The 21967-nt window shown below is 36.2% G+C and overlaps 1 protein-coding gene across 3 annotated transcripts in view; it reads right to left on the reverse strand.

Moving 5' to 3' along the window:
• Window positions 1–21967, reverse strand: part of SLC4A7 (solute carrier family 4 member 7) — a 98505-nt gene that overhangs the window by 58955 nt on the left and 17583 nt on the right. For all 3 annotated transcript variants that reach the window (XM_056129946.1, XM_056129945.1, XM_056129947.1), the window contains exons 2-5: window positions 10900–10981; window positions 5797–5943; window positions 3067–3205; window positions 2406–2566 (exon numbers count right to left, since the gene is read on the reverse strand). In XM_056129946.1, the coding sequence (XP_055985921.1) occupies window positions 2406–2566; window positions 3067–3205; window positions 5797–5943; window positions 10900–10981 (529 nt within the window). The remainder of the gene's footprint in view (window positions 1–2405; window positions 2567–3066; window positions 3206–5796; window positions 5944–10899; window positions 10982–21967) is intronic.

A 21967-nucleotide genomic window follows, 5' to 3' on the forward strand; every position in this document is an offset into this window, starting at 1 on the left:
GTTCTCTTCCAGAGCAAGAAAATCTAATGAACAAAATAAACAAAACTACCATGAAGGAGATAGTTCTAGATAAACAAATATATCAGGTTATGAGGGGCATATATGGAATGGTAACACTCATAGCAATACTGTTTTATACATTATTATAGTGACTGAACTATTTTAAAATTAAAAACATGCATAAATATTTTTAAATAGTGCCACTAATCTGAGATTTAAAAACAACAAGCTTACAAACAAAACTATGATAAGATTGTTATGAAACAGAATCTAGCAAGTAAAGTGTATCTTGAAAACAATGACTACAAGAGCTGGAGAGGTATAATACCATACCTATTCAAAGTGCTTGCCTTGCAAGCAGCCAAACCAAGTTCATCTCCATCACCCCGGATGGTATGAGTTCACCAAAAGTGACCCCTGAGTACAGAGTCAAGAGTAAGCTCTAAGTACAGCCAGGTATGACCTCTAAACCCAAAAAAAAAAAAAATTTTCTAAAGAAAACAGAATATAGTGCTGCACAGCGGGTAAGGCATTTGCCTTGCAGGCGGCCGCCCTGGGTTTGATTCCCAGCATCCCATATGGTCCCCTAAGCACCACTAGGAGTGATTCCTGAGTGCAGAGCCAAGAGTAACCCTTGAGCATCGCTGGGTGTGATGGACGGAAAGGAAAGGAAAGGAAAGGAAAGGAAAGGAAAGGAAAGGAAAGGAAAGGAAAGGAAAGGAAAGGAAAGGAAAGGAAAGGAAAGGAAAGGAAAGGAAAGGAAAGGAAAGGAAAGGAAAGGAAAGGAAAGGGGGAGGGAGGGAGGGAGGGAGGGAGGGAGGGAGGAAGGGAGGAAGGAAGGAAGGAAGGAAGGAAGGAAGGAAGGAAGGAAGGAAGGAAGGAAGGAAGGAAGGAAGGAAGGGGAGGGAGAGGGAGGGAGGGAGGGGGGAAGGAAGGGAGGGAGGGAGGAAGGGAGGGAGGGAGGGAGGAAGGAAACAGAATATAAAGAAAATGACAACAAACTACCGCATATGCATAAAATATTTATGTAACAACTGTCAGTACTAAGGCCAAAATTAAGACCAGATGTCCAAATCCTCTATTCTAACCCTAAAATTTAATTTTCATTTATCCTTAAGATAAGAAAATAAGGGCTGACTGGAGAAGTGGCTCAGTGGTAAAGTATTTGCCTTGTATGCAGAGTACACAAGTTTGATCCCTGGCAAGAAAGTAAAAATGAACTAGTAATTTGATAATTTAAAATTTTGCAGCACAAAGTCCAATCTAACAATCTACCTAGAAATAACTGAGAATTTGATGTAAGCTATGTTCTTTTAAAGATCGAAACTATACATAATTTTGTTTATTCATGGGACCAATTTATAATGATATTTACAGTCCCAAATTCATTATCACTTAATCTATTTAAATTTTAAGCAATTTTGACGAATGGCGAAATAGCTTTATTGTAATTTTTTTCTCCCTATTTCCTACTTCCACAATATTCAGCAAATTTCTCAGTTCTTCATTTCCTCACTACTACTTATGAAGTTCATGATGACTATTCCTAGGACTATTATTAGGACTATTCCTAGAGAATAAATAGCTTATTTGCTAACCTCTTCCTAATCCAAAGCCACATACATATTGTTTCCAGAATTATCTTCCCAACACACATCTAGTTCACACTACCCTCCCAATTTAAAAATCAGTGAGAGAAAATGGCTACCAAAAAAAATTCAATTTCTTTTATTTCCCTTTTTTTAAGTTTTGGGGCCACACCCAGTGATATTCAGAGGTTACTCATGGTTTGGCACTCAGAATTACCCCTGGTGGTGCTCAGGGAACCATCCACTACACTCACTCTGGGGCTCCCAAAATCCAATTTCTAACTCAGTACTTCAAAACTAGTTACAATGCATCTCTACTTTATTTTCCCAACACAGTTCCAATTATTCAAGAAACTGGTTAGTCACATGAAACTTTCCCGTCTACAGAATTCATACCTTTGTATACTTTCTAAACCTTTCTTTCTCCTTATTTCTCCTCAGAATATTTTCCACCTGCTCCTTTGTTCACATGTGTTCAAATTCAATGACTACATTGTATAATAATTGTGCACTGGATCTTCTTCCAGATACATTTAGAAAACAAAGAAACAAAATCTCTTTTCTCAGCACTTCCAGTACCCAATTCTATATCTTACAGCAGTCATTTTCTTCTGGATACTGTAGTTATGTCTATCTAATCTAATTTTCTAGACACATAGCTTACCAAAATTAAAAGTGTCTTTCCCTCATACTACCCCCTGCAAGAAATGAAACCTCAGCATAAAGCAAATAAATCGTCTTAAATTCTAATTCATGTTCCTTTTTTTTAAATATCTCTAATCATAGCCAATATTTTAAAAGTCAACTTGCTATAACCTGCTATTTCATCAAGTGTGCTTGCTCTCATATCCAGCATGACAGTTCCATTCAGGATGCAACTTCTTAACTCAAAAAGACTGTGCAAAGAAAGAGTTGCCACATAAGGTTTACTCCATCGGTCACCACCATCTTCGACATCTTCTTCAAATTTTAACCATCTGAAATGGATAATATATAAGAATATTTTATATCTAATGAGAATTCTAGTTGTTTAATATGATAGAGCTATATTTACACAGCAAAACAAAATTTGGTTTCAAATACACATTTTTTTTTTCACAAATTAGACTAGTGGGCAACAATATTTGCCACTGCAAGTTACCTTTCAAATATTTTCTTTTGTTATTCTATCACCATAGGTCTATAAACACAAACTAAAAGTAGTTTCTACCTCTAATCTTTTAAACTTAAAATATGAATTTTATATTAAAACTGAAATTTTTTCCTCAAATTGGATTTATCAAAGACATTAAAATCTATGATAACATAAATTCCTCTTATGAAACATAAGCCTTTAAAATTACTTCAGGAACAAACTTTCAGAGGAGAAAAGATTATAGATAATTTTCAGACATGAATTAACTGCACATTGTTTTAAGCATAACTTCAATGATATATCCTAAAAGGTCTATTGAAAACTGAAGCTCAGTATTACTACCTGGCAGTTTCTTTCCATTCATACTCTTCGCCATCTCTGTAACACAGTTCATCCATTTCCGTAAAGAGATCATGAGGAATATGTTCTTCATCATCATCTTCAGTACCAAGGATAAACTGAACTCTTTGGGATGGTGTATCTTGACAAAGCAAAAAATAAAAGCATTCACAATTTCTCTCAATTCATTAAAAAGCAAATTCATAGTTTCGAAGTTATATATAGTCCATCAAAACTCATTAAAGGATTACAGAAAAATTGCTTCACAGAAAAAAAAGAATAATTTATGTTCAAAATAAGGAAGTCAAACTAATTAAACATTAAACATAAAAATAACATACCAAAATACTTTGTTCAAACATTGCTTTTCCCTCACTAAAAATATGTAAGAATGTTAAATAGGACATTTAAAATATGCAATTATTATGCAGCTAAGATGAAATTTAAAAAACAAACAAACCTTAAGTTCAAAAACTGATGAGAAAACTCAAAGCTAGCTGTGTACAGAAATGCTTTCTCTTACTATCACGGAGAAGCAAAACTGCCTGCTGAAATTAGCAAGTAAGAACAAGTCACTGTAAGAAACAGTCCACTAACAGCATCTGAATTAGATCAACCCATTTGGTATAGGATCCCCAAACAGAAATTTGTAGATTCTAGTCCAAAATAGATGAAAAAATTTAAGCAGTCAGTATAAATAGATGAGGAAACTACCATATGCATCAATTAGAAACAAAGTAAAATCCTACCAAAGATGAAAGAGAAATCTGTTCACAATTTACATTTAAGTAAACAAACATCTAAGTATACTTGCAGGTGCAACAAACAGGAATATTAGAACAGGTTAAAAAGTTAAAAAGAAGGAATTGTTAACAGACAAGACAGATCTGCAGAAACAGCACAAAAATATCAAGATGCTGGAAACATAAAAGCTCAAATGATATGAGAGAACAGACTAAGAAAATCTCCAGAGAAAAATAAACTATAAAGAAGGAATTATGGGAAACGTATCTAGAAAATTTCCAAATATAAATGATATAACTCCTCATGTAAAGAATGTTATTCTATCACCATAGGTCTATAAACCTAGACATATGTAGTGCGTGACCAAACAAAAACACATTGTGATTGAACTTCCTTGTGTTTTGAAACTTGAAACAGTCATATCTTGCATAGCTCTTGCTAGCTTTATTCCCAACTAATATTTTAATGTTCACTGCTGCTATACTAAATATAACTGATTCTTTACATTTCATTTATTTATATCCCACATGTTTAAACTAAAGTTTCCATTTTATAAAAAATTCCTGAGAAATATTTAGTCTGTGGCTTATATCCCTGCAACATCTTTATCTAGTGTGGATATCAGGATAGTGCTAGATTCACAGATGAACTGGCAAGTATGCTGTCATCTTCGATTTTCTAGTAGTCTGTGTTATTTCCCCTTACATGTCCAATTAGATTTATCCATGATTGGAAATAAATTTTATTGAGGAAATGTTTTAGACAAAAATTCCAACATACAGGGTAATTTAAGTCATCCACGTCTCTTCTTCACAGCTTCTATTCTTAACATGTTTCCCATGTTATTAAAATCATCAATTCTGTGGGCCATGAATCCTTCAAAACAGTCCCTCATTAACTTTTTAATAGAACCCAAAGCAAGAATGATCTGATACTGGTAATTTTATATTTTTTTCTCTCCTGATCACTATGGCTATAAACTTTATCAAGATTCCTACACTGATCATTTTCGTTTGTTTGTTTTGGGGCTACACCCCAGTGTACTCAGGGATCACTCCTAGGAGAGCTCAGGGACCATTCGCAGTACAGAAGACCAAACTGGGGTTGCGACAATGACTTATTATTTCTCAGCCCTGAGCTGATATTTTCAGGAAACCAGATTTCAATCTGACTTTTATGATTGTTTTTCGAACTCTTCTTTAACTCATGTTGATTTCGTTTGTACTGTTCTATATTTTTCTTACTTTAGCACAGCGGATAGGGCGTTCGCCTTACAAGCGGCCAACATGGCCGACCCGAGTTCGATTCCTCCGCCCCTCTCGGAGAGCCCGGCAAGCTACCGAGAGTATTGGATATGCCAGACACAGTAACAACAAAGTCTCCAATGGAGACGTTACTGGGCCCGCTCGAGCAAATAGACGATCAACGGGAGGGCCTTTACCTTTACCTTACCTTTACCTTATAGTTTTGTTTACTCTTAGTTTAGTAAGTTTAAATTACTGATTCAACATATTTCCTCTTTTTTTCCCCATATTTTGGCAGTGCCTAATGTTTATTATCAGGTGGCATTCTCTTCCTTCTATCTACAGTATGCCATTTTTCATGCTATTTTCCTTTATCTATTGACAGGTCTATATATCTTTGCTCTCCAGCAGAATTCCTGTTCTTCTACAGGCAAAACTATCAAATCACACACTCTTAAGCAATATGACTTCAGTAGGAAAATTCTTCTAGGCAACAAAAAATACATTTAAAAAAAGTCTCTTCAAAGAGTCTGAGGATTCCAACTGTCTGTTCACTGAATATTTAAATAATGAAACCCATAAACAGAAAAGAAATAAATTCATACTAATCCTCAATGCATATAATGCATCTAAACTGTTTGAGGCATCAATTTTTAAAAAGAAATATTCAATTAAATAAAACAAAAAACCTCTGCAAGAAAAAAAATTTTAAATTGCACATAGAAAATTAACTGTTGTCTCTCACCATAAGAAGGAGATTCCCGACCATCTTCTCTATCTGATTCTTTATCTTTTCTTTTCCGGTGATGATGCTTGTGTCCACGATGCTTATGGCGCCGACGGCTCTCTTTACTAAACGGGACATGAACACCAACATACACAGCTCGGTGACCTGCCAAAAAGTTGGGAAACAGTGGTTCTCCAAAAGGGAAAAAGAAGAGGTGGCATGCATAGAAATATATGCCCAGCTTTATTGTGATAACAAAGATAGAAATATAAGTTAACATAAATTAACAATCTGTTATTTTTCATATTTCATAAGGCACACTAGGCAGAATATTATAGTATTACCACTGACTGGTAAACAAATTAAATATAAGGCGCTGTGTAAGCATTTTGTTTGCTAATCTACAAGTATTTTTAAGAAAACTGAGTTCTACCAATCTGCAACTGTACCATTTAAACATAAAAATATTCCATTTACACTTGTGGCAAACATTAAGCAATATGCTTCAATAATATTCAAGTACTTGACAATCCATATTCATAGATGAATTTATAAATACTTTAAGTTCTGAAAATCTCAAAGCAAAAGGATTCAAATGACTGGGGCCTACATTAAATAGAAGTAAATGTGAACATTCCAATTCAAAATTAGAAAGCATCACACTAGATCAGAGGGCAATACAGTAAGACTAACATATCCTTTTAAAAAGAAAAAAACTACTCCTTTTTTTTTTTTTTTGCATTGTCCTGACTGTACTTGGCCAACAGATCAGTTCTGAGAGGCTTCTCCTCCCTAAAGTGAAACCCAATAAGGGAGCCACAGAGTTAGAAGCACTATGTTTAGTACTGAAAGCCCAAAGACTTGATTTTTTTGTATGGGAGATGGGGGTAAAAACCTCCCAATGGGTGCTTAGGAGATCCTAGGCCCCACCAGTGAATCTCAGACAGCTGGGCCACTGGTTCAGCACAAGGGCCTAAGGCTGACACACTGCTGGTACCCTGCTGTGTCTAGGACACCCAAACCTCCCCTGCAATACTCATGGGGCCGCCACAACAAGTGCACCTGGCTATGCTCAGGGGACCACGTAGCACCAGGAGTCAAACTAAGGATGCAGGCACTTCCCAGGAATGTGCTCTAACCACTATCCTATCTCCTGGCATTTCAGCTTAATTTCTTAACTAGTTTAAATATGTATCTTTATATAAGTTGTGTTGAATAAGAAGGGCTTCACATTTATGATTGGCAATTAATTAAAAAAAAACCTCTGGCAAATGTCACTGCCCTGATATATAAATTAGAAAATTAATATGACATATAAATAGCTAATGACATTATTTTCCAAATAAAATTTTATACACTGGTCAAAAATAAGTACTTCAATAAACAAAAAATGTTCATCTTTATTTTTTCCAGTGTGAGTTTTGCTTTCAGTTTCTGGTGCTCAGGGCTTGCTCCTGAGTTCTGCACTCATGAATCAATCGAGGTAGTGCTCAGAGAACCACATGCAGTACCAGAGGTCAAGCTGGAATGGCAGAGTGCAAGACAAGAGCCTTCTTCCCTCTCCAGCCCCCAGAATGCTCATCTTCAAAGGAGATGTGAAAGTAATCACTCATTAATACCTGTGGATTCTGTATTCGCAAATTAATTGACTCAGTGAAATATATGTGTAACCTCACCATCAATACTCATTGATTCTCATTTACAAGCATGCCTAGGGCAGCAAAACAACAATCTTACAGATGCACACATTTCGAAGACTGAAAAAGTGAGATTCTGAACTTTTTCAACTGGCAGTTTAAAATCCTTTAAACGTTTCACAGTACTCAATATGGTAAGCACTCAATATAGATTTGTAGGTATTAAATATAAATAATTTAAATAAATTTCACCAGAAAATTCAAAATTTTAAAAACCAGATTATGTAATATTTGGAAGAACAAAGGAAATGTTCTTGAATTAGAGTGATGACTGTTGTACAACAATGAATATTATACTAAAAACAGTAAATTATGTTTAATTTTATCACAATAAATTTTGTATAATTATATCACAATGTTTTATTAAAATGTAGTAGATTTTAGTTTTATTTTCAGTAAGATTACTTTTTTCTACCACCAAAAAAACCAACTAAATTAAAAGAATCAAATTCCTATCACTTATGTATCGAGAGATGTTCCTCCAATTGGTACTAATGGTTTTTGGCATGCAAGCCCCAATGCACCAAGATAAAAGTAAGTTCTTTCCTCTCTGAATCACTAGGAAAGAGGACCTGCGTGAGATGGGGAACAATCTCTCCCTAGAGCCCCTCTGCTTTTATTGTTAAAATGATGACTTTGTTCTACAATAAAGCTTAATAAGTTCAAACATAAATAACTTAATCTACAATTAGAAAGACTAAGAATCAATAAGAATCTTGCAGAATCTAAAGTTTAAGAAATCATAACTCACTGAGGTCTTTTTCCCCCTGCCCTTAATGTTCTGCTACAAGTTTTATCTTTTTTTTCTTTCCTTTGACTTTATTCCTTTAAAGGCAGTTCAACTGCTCAGATAAACATCATCCATCCTTCAAATTCAATAACAAAATTTAGATTTGTACAAAGTATGAAAAGTGAATAAGCCTAGAGCAATCAAGGGAAGCCAAGAAAATATTCTAGGTCACATATAATTCAATAGTACCAATATATCAAGATGATTGGTATTTAAAAATCTGGGAGCAGGGGGCAGCCCTTCCAAGTAGTGCTCAGTGGGCCTGGGTCCACTCCAGGCAATTCTCAGTCAAATGGGCCAGACGGTTGACTAGAGGGTGTGCTGTTGCTTGGTGCTTCTAGTGTCAAGGACCACCAGGGCCATACCTAGCATTGCTGAGAGAAATTCATGGCCACGGCTATGCAGTGCTCAAGGGGCCCAAATGGTGTCAGTGCTTAAAACAGGGTCAGGTGCATGCCTTAGTCTATTTCTTTGGTCCCATAAAATTTAACTTTAATGATCTTCAAAATTTATAAAAAGGAGGTGCCAAACAGATGGTACAGTGGTTAGGGCACTTGCACTGCACAAAGAGGATCCACTTTCGATCCACAGCATTCCATATGGACCCCAAACCTGCCAGGAATGACCCCTGAGTACAGAGCCAGGAGTAAGTCCTGAGCACTGTAGGGTGTGGCCCAAAACCAAACAAAAAATGTGTAGAAATTAATTAAAACTTTCTAACTAAGTGAAGTTAGAAGTGTGTAGTAGGTAGGGTATTTGCTTTGCAAACAGCTAATCCAGGCTCAAGCCCTGTACACCCCCGGGTCTGAACAAAACAAAACCAAAGAAAAGAAAAGCAGCAGCATTAAGCCTAGACGCGTCTTACTTTTTTAGCTTTTGGTATTTGGGCCATTCACAGTGGGCTTGGGGCCACTCTCAGCTCACTGCTTGGTGGAACCATGCAATATCAGGGATCAAACTTGGGCTCTTACATGCAAAGGAAGTACACTGACTATAAGTTTTCTGAAATCTAGATTTTTAAATTTTTTAAAAACAGGGTTTTTTGGCTTTTTATTTCCCAATTTCATAAAGTAAATGTAGAAAATTGTCCTGCTGTATCTCTTTACATTTCTTTTTAAAAACAACTGATAAACTCCTATGATACCAGGTCAACTTAAGGATGTTGTTCTCAGTGTTAGGGAAATGGTGATAAAGGCTGGAATGCAAGTCGGCATGCAGAGGCCAGCTTTGATTCCTGGTACCACATGGTCTCCTATGCACCACATGAGTGGTCCTGATGGTCCTGAGCACCACTGTAGCATCTGAAAGGCACCAAAGTATTATCTGAGTAGGCCCCAAGGCACCCTGTGTACCACACAGAGGAAGCGACTCCCCTCAAAAAAGAATGCAGTTCTCAAAAAAAAAAATCCCAAAACAAACCCCATCAAAATATCTGCTATGAATGCATGATAAAGAAGTTTTGGTGTGTATACATAATGGAATATAATGCAACTGTATGAAAAGATGAAATATCAGTCTTTGCTACAACTTGGATGGAACCAAAGGTTATCATGTTAAGTAAATCAGAGAGAGGGAAAGAATAAAGAGCAAATGATCTTACTCGTCTACACTAGGAAACTAGGAAAGAAGGGAATAGGTGATATCAGAAGCTGACAAATACTTGGCCTCGGATTAAATTTGGTTTAATGTTTACCATGCATAAGTGTAAAGGAAAGAAGAGAAGTGACATCAGGACAGTGGTGAAGGGTCTTGGTCACTTCGATGCTGGGGAAGATACAGTAACTTTGTACATCAAAACCATAAACATTAACAATATCGCAATTGCAACCATATTATATAAACTGGAATAAAACTTTTTAAAGAATAAAGTTAACATCAGAAAGTGCTGAATGGAGGTACAAAGGAATGCTATCATTAAAGTAACTCTATTAAATCTAAAGTTATTTCAAAAAGAAATCATTTGGCATAACTTCTACTTAGCAGTAATAGATACTGGCAAAAATAATTAAGTTACTCTATGGCCAGATTATTACAATATTTTACGGGCTTAAATAACAGATATATACAAAATGAACATGTTGATGCTAACTCTGGTTTATTAGTCTAAATTCTGGTTTGTTCAGAATAAAAACTGCTAAACATGAAAAAAATAAGAAATTAAATGACACTGTAACTAAGACATTTCAATTTTCCAAATTAAACAATGGTAACCATCAGTGAAATTTTAAAACTATTTAGAAACCTAAGCCACACCAATACTTTCAGTTTCAAGGGTGTTTTTTATTGCATTGAATAAACCTTGCTTATTAAAATCTGAAAACTTAAGAATATAATATAGTTTACTGCACAAAACAACAAAATACTACACAAAACAACAAAAAAATTTTCAACAAAGAGTGGGAATAGCTTAAAGGAACAGTAACATAGTAACAGACATTCATTCCTAATTTATCCTACTAAGCACAAGAAATTTTGGTTTTCTATCTAACCCAGATTTGTGGGGTCACGCTCAGAAATGCTCAGGGGTTACCCACAGAAGTGCTGGGCAGCGGGGGAATCATTTAACACCAGGGGAGGAACATAGGCCTCAGCCCTTTGAGTTATCAATCAACAGGTTATTTTAAACAAACTTACTTTCTAGTTCTTCTTTTTCAAACTTGGTGTTCACAGTTGAACTGGTTTTGCCAAGATCCACAACAGCTTCTTCATCAGGACCCTAAAAAGAAATCATTCTCTTTCACTCATGAAATCATTATGCACTCGAGACGAATAGACAGATTATTTGAGACAGCCAGCACAGTGAGTAGAGGCTACCCTTCCTCTACACTTCGGCAGTTGCTCTCGCTACAAACCTTGGTGCTCAAGGAACCAGGCAGTGACATAAACTAAAACCAGGTCTCCTGACGGCACTAAGTCCACTGACTTCTGTCTGGCCCCATGTTCCTCTTCCCTAATCTATAGAAAACAACCCCAAAATTTCATATGAAGAGGTGACAAAATTTTTACTTAGTTTTCTGTGAAATTCACTAAGCAAACTGTTATTTATTCTCTTTAACAGAAAGAACGAAACTTAAAAATGCAAGGTGCAAGGGATCCTTAAATGTCAATATTGAGTGCTTTCTTGATTTTTGCTGTTAAGTACTCTACTCAGCTCTAAAATATTGGATTATGGTTGAAAATAAAATTGTTCAAAATGCACAGTAGGCTGGCCATAAAGCAACATTTTAACACATAAGTTAACAAGAGCCAATCTGATCTACAAAACAATTTTATTTCTCTACATAAAGTCATGCCAAAACTTAGAATTCTAAGATTCTTAGCTTTGAATTCTAAAATACTCCCCCCAACTTTTCTTCCTTTTTTTTTCAGGTCAAAGACTAAATATATTTATCACAAAATACTGCTGCAGAATTTTAGTTTAAACTTCCCTTATCAGTTCCCAAATTAACTTTCAAAGGAGCATTACAACCATCAAAAACAACTTGCTATGACATAATACACAAGATTCTGTATTACAAATAAAAAATGAATAGTTACTTATGATTCAGCTCAATAAGTCTTCAATATGAAGAGAACCTAATATGAAGCCCCAAATTACTATGAGCCCTCACCCAGCATAAGAAAAAAGACAGTATCGACAATAACAACCCCTGGCCTTGGATTACAATACTACTGTATGTAATGACCTATCTAAAGGTAATTGAGATGCAGTGGTGGAGGGTCTTCAGCGATTTGGGGGTAGGAGGTCAATGACTCTATATCAAAACCACATACTTTGGCACTAATGTGACTAACCCCTGTAGCACTGTCCTCCCATTGTTCATCGATTTGCTCGAGCGGGCCCAGTAACTTCTCCATTATGAGACTTTGTTGTTACTGTGTTTGGCATATCGAATACATCAAAGGTAGCTTGCCAGGCTTTGCCATGCGGGTGAGATACTCTCGGTAGCTTGCTGGGCTCTCCGATAGGGGTAGAGGCAAGCTATCAAAAATATTTTTCCTTCTTGGGGACTGGAGTGATAGCACAGCGGGTAGGGCGTTTGCCCTGCACGCGGCCGACCCGGGTTCGATTCCGAATCCCAGCATCCCATATGATGCACTGCCAGGAGTAACTCCTGAGTGCAGAGCCAAGAGTAACCCCTGTGCATCGCCGGGTGTGACCCAAAAAGCAAAAAAAAAAAAAAAATTTCCCTCTTGGAGAGCCCAACAAGCTACCAAGAGTATCCAGTCCACATGGCAGAGTTTGGCAAGCTCCCTGTGGCGTATTTGATATGCCAAAAACAGTAACAAGTCTCACAATGGAGACGTTACTAGTGCCCACTCAAGCAAATTGATGAACAACGGGAGGACAATGCTACAGTGCAGTGCTACTTTAAGATTACAACTCTACCTGTTAATGCAGAGCAAAATTATCAACATCCAATAAAAATATTTCATAATGAAAAATAAGTGATTTCACTTGAAATGAGAATTATTTGTTATTGCTTGTGCTATCAATGTCTTTAAGTAAACTTACATAACAAATTAAAGTTAAAATATTATAAGAAGGGGTTTGGGGAGAAAGTTCAGTAGATAAAGTGTTTTCCTTACACACAGCCAACCTATCTTAGATCCCTGGCACCCTCTATAGTCTCCCCAAAGCCCTGTCAGGAGTGATTCCTGAGCATGGAAGGCGTGACCCAAAAACCGAATTTAAAAAATTATGTAACTGCAAAAATATAGGTACATATTAATATTCGGAAGACTAAACATCAAACCACTGGCATTGTCTCACTCTGGGAAAGCAGTGGGGAATAACAGCAATAAACAATCCTAATGTGTTCAATTTTTGTTTACAACAAACATGCCTTACTTTCAGTGATTAAAAAAAGTAAATTCAAATTTTAGTGCTGTTTAGTTATTTTTAACTTTTCATTTAGAAAACAACTCTCTCTTTAACTAAAATAATAAAGTAGGGAAGCTAAAAATAAGACTAAAGAGCAACCTCTGACATTAAAATGTTTTCATTCTTAACCTCAGACGACTGCATCACACAGGCCTGTGCAAATAAAGTCTACCTGAAATGAAATTAAACCGAAGTACAGTGAGAAACACAAATATGCAGGAAAAATTAAAAGAAAACTTTATCAAAGCAACATGATTAACCCTAACCTTAAAAAATATTAACATTAAGATAAAAATGGATTTGTATATAAAACAACACAAATACACTATTTTTCTCAAGATGCCAAAGACAATTTATTGAAATCATATAAATAACAGTGTGGTGAGTTTCCAAATCACTCCAATTCCCAACCCTACTACCAAGTGTTATTACTTAAAGTACTAGAGCTATTTCAGTATCTTGGGAAAAAAAAAAAACAAAAGCTTAAGAGTGGGGCAATTAATTTTTTTATAAACCCAGTTAAAGAGAAAAACGATTAACACCAGTTGATAAGATGAAAAGCCAAAGAATAATATTTGTATCTTCTAAAGAATTTACAATTAATTATTTTAAAATAGACACAGGAAATATAAAAGTTATATGAAAAGTAGTATTGGAAATTTTAAATTCAGGCAATCATGTGACTAAGTAATAGATACAATCATTTTTAAGTTTTAAATGCCCACAGAAATATTAAAAAGCCTCAGGTGAAATATTTTGTCACCAGAGGGAGAAACAGGTCCAGACACTGGAACAGAAAGTTTCAGAAATGCTTACTCCAAACACCATGACTTACATGAAAGACACTTTGTGTTTAAGAAAAGGCATCATGTGGAAATAGATAAGGAAAAGAGTCTGGTGAAAGCTCTGTGTTGGTACTCAGTATGCCTTGAATGCTCAAGCCCCCGGTTCAATCCCAGACACCACAGGATCCCTTGACAGTCTCTGGGTATAGTCCTGGTGGTTACCCACTCTGTGCTAAGTACCAGGCTAAGTTTGAATACCTGGAAGTGGGCCATGAGCACTGATGTGAAGGTTCAAAAGAAAATCAAAAAAGGAAGAGAAGAAAGTCCAAAGAGAGGTGTAAGAGATAAAAATTGGAAAGTATGCAGAGTAAGAAATTGCCACAGAGGCAGTGGTGGAATGGGGTGTGGGTGGCAGGAGGGATACTAGGGACACTGATGGTGGAAAATATACACCAGTGGAAGGATGGGTGTTCGATCATTGTATGACTGAAACTCAATCATGAAAGCTTTATAACTGCATCTTAGGGTGATTCAATAAAAACGAAACTGGCAAGTATGGACCAGGATATAATACAAAGGGATGCAGTCCCTGCTCTATATGGGAGAGGCCCATCACAACATGCTCATGACTATGCCCACCCCTTATCCCACCAAGTGTGGCCCTCAACACTCCTGAGTCTGAGAAATACCGAATCGCTGGTCTGAGAGCTGCAGGCCTGAGTATTACCAGCAATGACCCTCTCTGGGCCTTAAAGCACCACTGGGGAGGTTCTATTAGAGAAAAAATTAGCAAGTAATAACCTTCATAGAGCAAACTGCTCTTACAGTTTATTGTCAAATGCCTCCTAATAAAGCATAAGAGACAAATGTAAAGTCTTATCAGGGTCCTACCCCAAACTATACATTGTGAATACCACACTGTTTTAAGGGGTGATGTATGCAAGTTTTCAATCAGCACATAAGCACCTTAGTCTGACCGAAAAAAAAAACACAAGAATCACTTAGACTTATCTAGTATGTGTAAATTTATTAATAGAAATAATGAAAAAAATAAAATCTATTTTTAAAATGGATTTTAATTAAAAAAAACCATCTCGGAACTAAGTCCTATACTAATTTCCTCCCCATTTGGGGAGTTTCTTTCTTTAACCTTTCCAATAAGCCCTTCTATTTCAAATAAATAAATTAACTATCTCAGATTGGGGTTTGATCTTCTATATTCAAAAAAAAAACAACACCCTATCTCAATTCTACTAGTAATTAAAATGTAGGGACAGTCAATGCAAAAGGAAAACACACACAAAGATACAGCAGACATCAGTGAACGGAGGTCCACATCTCAGTCAGTAAGGTCTTCTTATGAAAGGTTTGCAGGGTCCCACTGCCCTTTTCTGCTAAGAGACAACAGGAGAGAGCCAGAAAACCACTTAGCAATACGGTCTGCTTGGTCCATTCTTCTTCTCAATGATTTCTTTCCCATCTTTTCCATCAAAGAAGTCTCATCAGATCAATCTTCATTTTTGAAGTAAAACAAGTTTATTTGGTAAATAAACAGGGGGAAGGAGAAAGGTAAATGTATGTGTTCAGAAGACTAAGGGTCTCTCTAGAGTGGGAGAAAAGCAAAGCACAAATCTGAGGCAGGGATGTGCAGATCATTTCCTGGCACCCTAAAGTCAGTCAGATCACATCTCAGAAAGGTGAAGACCAAAAAGGCAAGATTAAGAACGTACACATATCAAGAGGAGATGTGGGCAAATATGTCTAAGTATAAGTCTTTAGAGACTGGGAAATAAAGAACTCATCCATCGAGTATTTACTGAGAGCACACTATATGCCATGTATTATTACTAGTAGAGAGAATTTTATCAATGAATGAAAAACCATAACAACCAAATGCGTAGCTTGATTACCAGTTTATTCAGAGCTAAGATATACCCTTGATAAGAATCTGGCAGTAAATTTTCTTTTCTATTCTTAATGAATAAGACCAACCAATTTTTGTTTGTTTTTATATGTTTGTATGTTTGGTCTATGACACACAAACACTTGTGCACATGCATGCACACACAACTTAGACTTGCTTCAAATGCTGCTGAGGAAAAGAATTAAAATAATCAAATCTCCAGAGTTCCAGTTAATGGATTCTTTACTCATAAAGCAGCAGGTCAAAGTCACTAGCACACATGCTGAGAACACATAGAACTTTGCTTGGTCACATTTATTAAAACTTGGAATTATGTAACTACTTAGTTAACAGTACTACTTCTTTATAGTATTTATAAAAACTTGTTATGTCATTTATGTGCCTATTTATTTAACAGTACCATCCTGAGTAGTATTTTTGTCTATGTGATTGCTTTAGGGGTCACATCTAGTGGTGCTATTGGGCTTTTCCCAATTTGGTTCCTGGTGACTGCATGATAGCTCCCAGGCGTACTCAAGGAACTTAATTCCTTGAACTAAGTTCCAAATCCCTAAAAATGTAAGTGGGGAACCACATCTGTTTGGCTCATTGTTATGTTCATGGCCTCCTGATTAAATTCTCTAACATTCTTGTAGAAAAACACTGAATGTTTCAAAAGACAAGGCCCTCAGTTAAAACTTTACATTAGATCCATGAAAAAACTGTGAATACAGTAAGAGTTCAAACATAGAAAGTACTCCGTATTTTGAAATTTAATAAGTCAACTTACAGAAAAGAAGTCTACTGTAAAAAATTAAAATTCAGTTCACAGGTGGGAATTTCCAGCAAAATCAAAACCAGTTTTGTGAGAAACAGGTTTTATAACTATGTACCACATTCTACTAATTCATCTCCTAATCCTTTATCCTGAATAAAAATTTACATTTGTATTTTCCTAGTAAAAATAATCAAAATGTTAACATGCCAAAAGCATATTAAGAAATAAATGTGCTCAAATATAAAAGCTTTGTAACTATCTCACAGTGATTGTTTTTTTTTAAAAAAAAAAAAGGAAAGAAAGAAAGAAATGTGCTAAAAATCATTTACCTGGGGTTGGGGGGTAGAACAGGGATTAATGAAGGGAAGTGGACACTGGTGCTGAAATGAATAGGTACTGAAACATTATATGCCTGAAACTCAACCACAAATAACTTGTAATTTCACAATGACTAAATTCACAATGACTAAATTAAAATAAAATTAAAACTAAAAGATTATTAACCACTATAACACAAACCTCAACTAAAATTCCCGACACCAGAAGATCCCCCCCATCAATTAATGTTATTATATATAAAACATACAGCCACAGTCCAAAGATAATTCATAAACTATCAGTCACTGTTCGCTTGCTGTTCATTGATTTGCTCGAGTGGGCCCAATAACATCTCCATTGTGAGACTTGTTGTTACTGTGTTTGGCATATCGAATACATCATGGGTAGCTTGCCAGACTTTGCCGTGCAGGCGAGATGCTCTCAGTAACTTGCCGGGCTCTCCAAGAGGGGTGGAAAAATCGAACCCAGGTTGGTCAGGTCAGGCCACATGCAAGGCAAACGCCCTACCAGCTATTTTATGGCTCCAGCCCAAACTATCAGTAAGGTTATTAAATACTTTAGTGTAACTTCAAAATATATTTAATTATTAAAACAAAGTGATTTTCTTTCATTTCAATCAAATGAAAATGTTCTAATCCTCAAGTTGTATTAACTAATCAAAAATTAATTTTATAAAATAACAAATGTTAGAGCCTGGCAAGCTCCCCGTGACGTATTCGATATGCCAGACACAGTAACAACAAAGTCTCCAATGGAGACGTTACTGGGCCCGCTCGAGCAAATCGATGATCAACGGGAGGGCCTTTCTTTACTTTACTTACAATTACTGCTAACTTTACAAAAGGATTTGCTCTTCTCAGCAGATGACTTTCACAAGAACAGAGACTGATGACATTCGAAACCAGGGTTAGTAAGCCTAATATGAATATGCCTGCAAGCTTCACTGTAAGTTGCAAACTTTGAAAACTTCTATAGTTTGTAAACAAAACACAAAATCATAAACAGGCATACACAAGTAGCATCTGCTCCAGGTGAAATCTTTCCACAATTATATACAAATGTCTTTGTTTTTGATAATGTAATAAAATAAGTCCCTTGGAGATACAACAGACGCTAAGCCCACACCTGATTTAGGTCACTGGGCTTTACACAGCTGAACTCAGCTGAACTCTTCTAAGTTGCTTTTATGGTACAGCCAATCACTGTCTGGTTACCTCACCACCCAAGTTAATAACTGTATCCTACACAGGGTTACAGTATAAGATTCCTAAATGCAAAGTAATGCACATAACTAAAACGGAACATACCAAAAAAGAAATGCAGGAAGCAGTTTTCAAGTGAAATCATTCTGTAACATTTCTGTGCAAAATAAAACTCAAAAGAATAGGTAACAAAGGAGTATGAATGAGAAAGTGAGAGCTGAGTGAAAAAGTGTGTCAGAGAGAAAATAAAGAGTCTAACAGGATTAGTGGATTATACTGTGGTTTAAAACTACCATTCTCACCCCAAATTAAGTGGTCATATGAGTAACAGCCCAAGAGGAAAAATGAGCAGCACCCCTCCAACTTTTAAATTCAAATCTTTTCATACACTTGTAAACAATCAGATGGCCATCATATAAGTTTAATATCATATTTACTATAGTGAAGGTAAAATTAAAGAAATTGAAGCATTTAAATTTACTTTTTAAAAAGTGATTACATGTTAATATAAGTGGCATGAAAATAATTATCAAAACCAAAGTTTAACAGAACAGCTTTAGTATCTTTGCAAATTTTAGTTTTAAGAGAACAGCTGTATTCTCCTATGTTCACCGTAATCACCCCAAAATAATTTGTACTTACTTGAATTATATTTAAAAAATTCAGTCTCGCTCTCTGGAAAGAAAGATGGCGGCCGCATGGGAGCCTGGTGGAGAGCAGGTCTGAGCCGGGGGGTGGGGGCACAATGGGTACCTCATGGGATGGGGGGGGCGCGCTCCGGCCTGTCCTTCACACCCAACCGAGGTCACCAGTTGCCCCCCACGAGCAGCTTTCCAGCACAGCCACAGCCCCAGAAGCACAGAGACCAATCTCTGAATTATCTGACTCTCAGTAGAAATACTTGCAGGGTTAATAAATAAAATAGCAGAAATCCAAAACCATCATTTAATTCTTGAACCCAGCTGTAGAAAGCAGATCATTTCACAATGCTTTTTCAGCATGGCTGATGGGGGGGGGGGGTAAAGTCTAAATAATAATGGTGCAACTTTTATCAAAACAATGAAGCTAGTCAAAGTAGATAGTGTTAACTAGAATTCATCTACCCCACAGACATCGGGGGGGGGGGGGTTGGGGGGGGTTATTGGGGTTCTTCGTGGTGAAAAATAAGTATTGGTAAAGGGAATTGTGATTGATATTTGCATGACTGAGACCTAAACTTCAAAGCTTTGTAATTTTTCCCACAGCGATTCAATAAATAAATAAATAAATAAATTCAGTCTCACAAAAATTCTTTGATGAAAGAGAGGAGTGATCTAGTACCTTTTCTAGCCAACTGTATATCCCTTTCTCTTGATTGGAAAAAAAGCATTCATTTTCTAAGATTTATTAAATATTAATATTTAACATTGAATAAATATTTATTAAATATTAAAATATCCCGTCTTCCAGTGGCTAGACAGTTACACCCACCAACTGCTGTGTAACCCCATCAACAGTCAAGATCCAGAGACTATAAAACCAAGCTCCCGGAAGAGCGCAGCCACATTTGTGGCAGCACGACCTCTTATTGTCTAGTTCTCACTCTCACAGAACTGGCAGGCTACTGAGAATTTCCTGCCCGCATATATGCCTGACTGAGAACACCTGTAAAGGTGATTAGAGGCCGCCCCCAAAGCCTCCATCCCTCTCAGAGAGCCGGACAAGCTAGCGAGAGTATCCTGCCCCCACGGTAGAGCCTGGCAAGCTACCTGTGGCGTACTCGTTATGCCAAAAGCAGAAACAATGATGGTCCTCATTCCCCTGGCCCTGAAAGAACCCCAATATGGCATCGGGCTACACTAGCACGTGACAGGGACGAATGGAGATGTTACTGATGCCCGCTTGAGCAAATTGATGAACAATGGGGTGATAGTGATGGTGATGATTAAATATTAATTGTAAGAAGAATCTGAAACAATTCAAATGAATGTTTCCTATGCTGCTATGTTTATATGGACTGCCACACTCTGAAAAGATCCCCACACCTCATCTATTCATAAAACCCTTAGGTTCACTGGGACATAGAGCTTTTCAAAACTTCATCATATGATATTAAGAAATAGTTTGTTACTATCAATAATCTTAGCAGGTAAGTTTAGATGTCAAGAAACTATCATAGCTATGCTGGCAAACACAAGTTTTTAAAAATTCTTATTTTTTGTAAAAGCTAGACTTGATCATCACTGGTAAACCCTATACTACCAATTGTTTTCCTGAAATAAAAAGCTCATTTCCTCCTTAAAAAACAGCTGTAAAAATTCCAAATGCAATTAACCACAATGAATTTTGTTGATTGTTTCAAATAAAAATGATGCTCCATAAAACAAAAAATACATGAGCAGACAATTCAGGTAAACACACCAATGTTCCAATGTACCTCAGTAAAAGTGTTTTTATAGTTCCAACTTTATCATTCAATATATTAAACCTACATGTATTGAAAGTCAGAGATTTAACAGTTTTACCACTTAATCCAAGACACTCCTTTATTCCTGAAACTATTTAACTTTCTGTGATCTGCACTTCGCAAAAAATATGAACATAAATACAATAAAATAAAATACTAGTATTTATTATATAATGAATAATATGTATAAATTATGTCATATATAAATATATAATATACTATATCATGTGTAATATCAGGTATAATTATATATAATACAATGCAAACATAAATTTCAGTGTGCTATTTAGATTTTATTTTAAATCTCAATATATCAAGTCCAGGATAAGGAGCACCTTGAAAACAAACAGGTCCAATACCAATTTCTTCAATGAAATTTTGAAATTTACCTCCACTGAAAAATCATGACCTTCCCCTAGAATTTAAGTGCTTAACCTCAGAGCCAGGCATACTTCTCTCATTGGATTACCAAGAGCCACAGCAAAGGGATTTGGATGGAAGTGGAGATGGAGGGGATAGGCAGGAGGATAAAGAAAGGATAAGAGACCCAAAGGAAGAATAACAGGATAAATAAGGAGCACGGAAAATTTTGATTTCCTAAACTAGAAATAGAATACTATTCTCGACCAAAATACAAGATTTATTACTGCTCTGCAACGTACTTCCTGCAGCAACACCAGCACCCTGAATACCACAATGAACATTCTTAATTTTTTTGCAGATCAAGTAGAAAAACAAAGCAAGTCTACTGTTTTCTTGATAAAAACTGAATGATATCTATTAAACGGGGGAAAAAAATAAGCCTAGGAATTTCTTTTCTTCATTTTGTGGCCACACAGTAGTACTCAGGGCTTACTCTTGGTCTGCACTCAGAGATCATTCCTGGTGCGGCACAGGGAACCATATGGGGCATTGGCCTGAGAAAGGCAAATGCTCCACCTGCTATACTATTTATTGCTCTTGCCCAAAGCTTAGGAATTTTTAGCTGGTTATTCCTTAAAGATCAATTTCGGTTTTGTTGTTGCTGTTGTTCTTTTCCTTTGAAGAGTTTGGAATCAAACCCACGGTTTTTAAACTAATCTACTGGTGAGTAATTGATAGATTAAAAAGCTGTTCATATTTGAGATCTACAGTGAGTTTGGAGTTATGTAAATATACACTATCACCATCATCAAGGTGACACTGCTTCTCACATCCCCTTGTTGCTATCATTATTGGATGTCGTGTGATAAGGAAGCCTAACATGTATGCTCTAAACCTTAGAAAGCTTTACGTATACAGTATTGCTAACTATAGTGACTATGCTATATAGAAAATCTGAAGAACTTAACTTGCATATTTAAATAAGCTCTGTATCACTTTTG

Source organism: Sorex fumeus, unplaced genomic scaffold (genome assembly GCF_029834395.1).
Source record: "Sorex fumeus unplaced genomic scaffold, SorFum_2.1 ptg000072l, whole genome shotgun sequence".
Lineage (NCBI taxonomy): Eukaryota > Metazoa > Chordata > Mammalia > Eulipotyphla > Soricidae > Sorex > Sorex fumeus.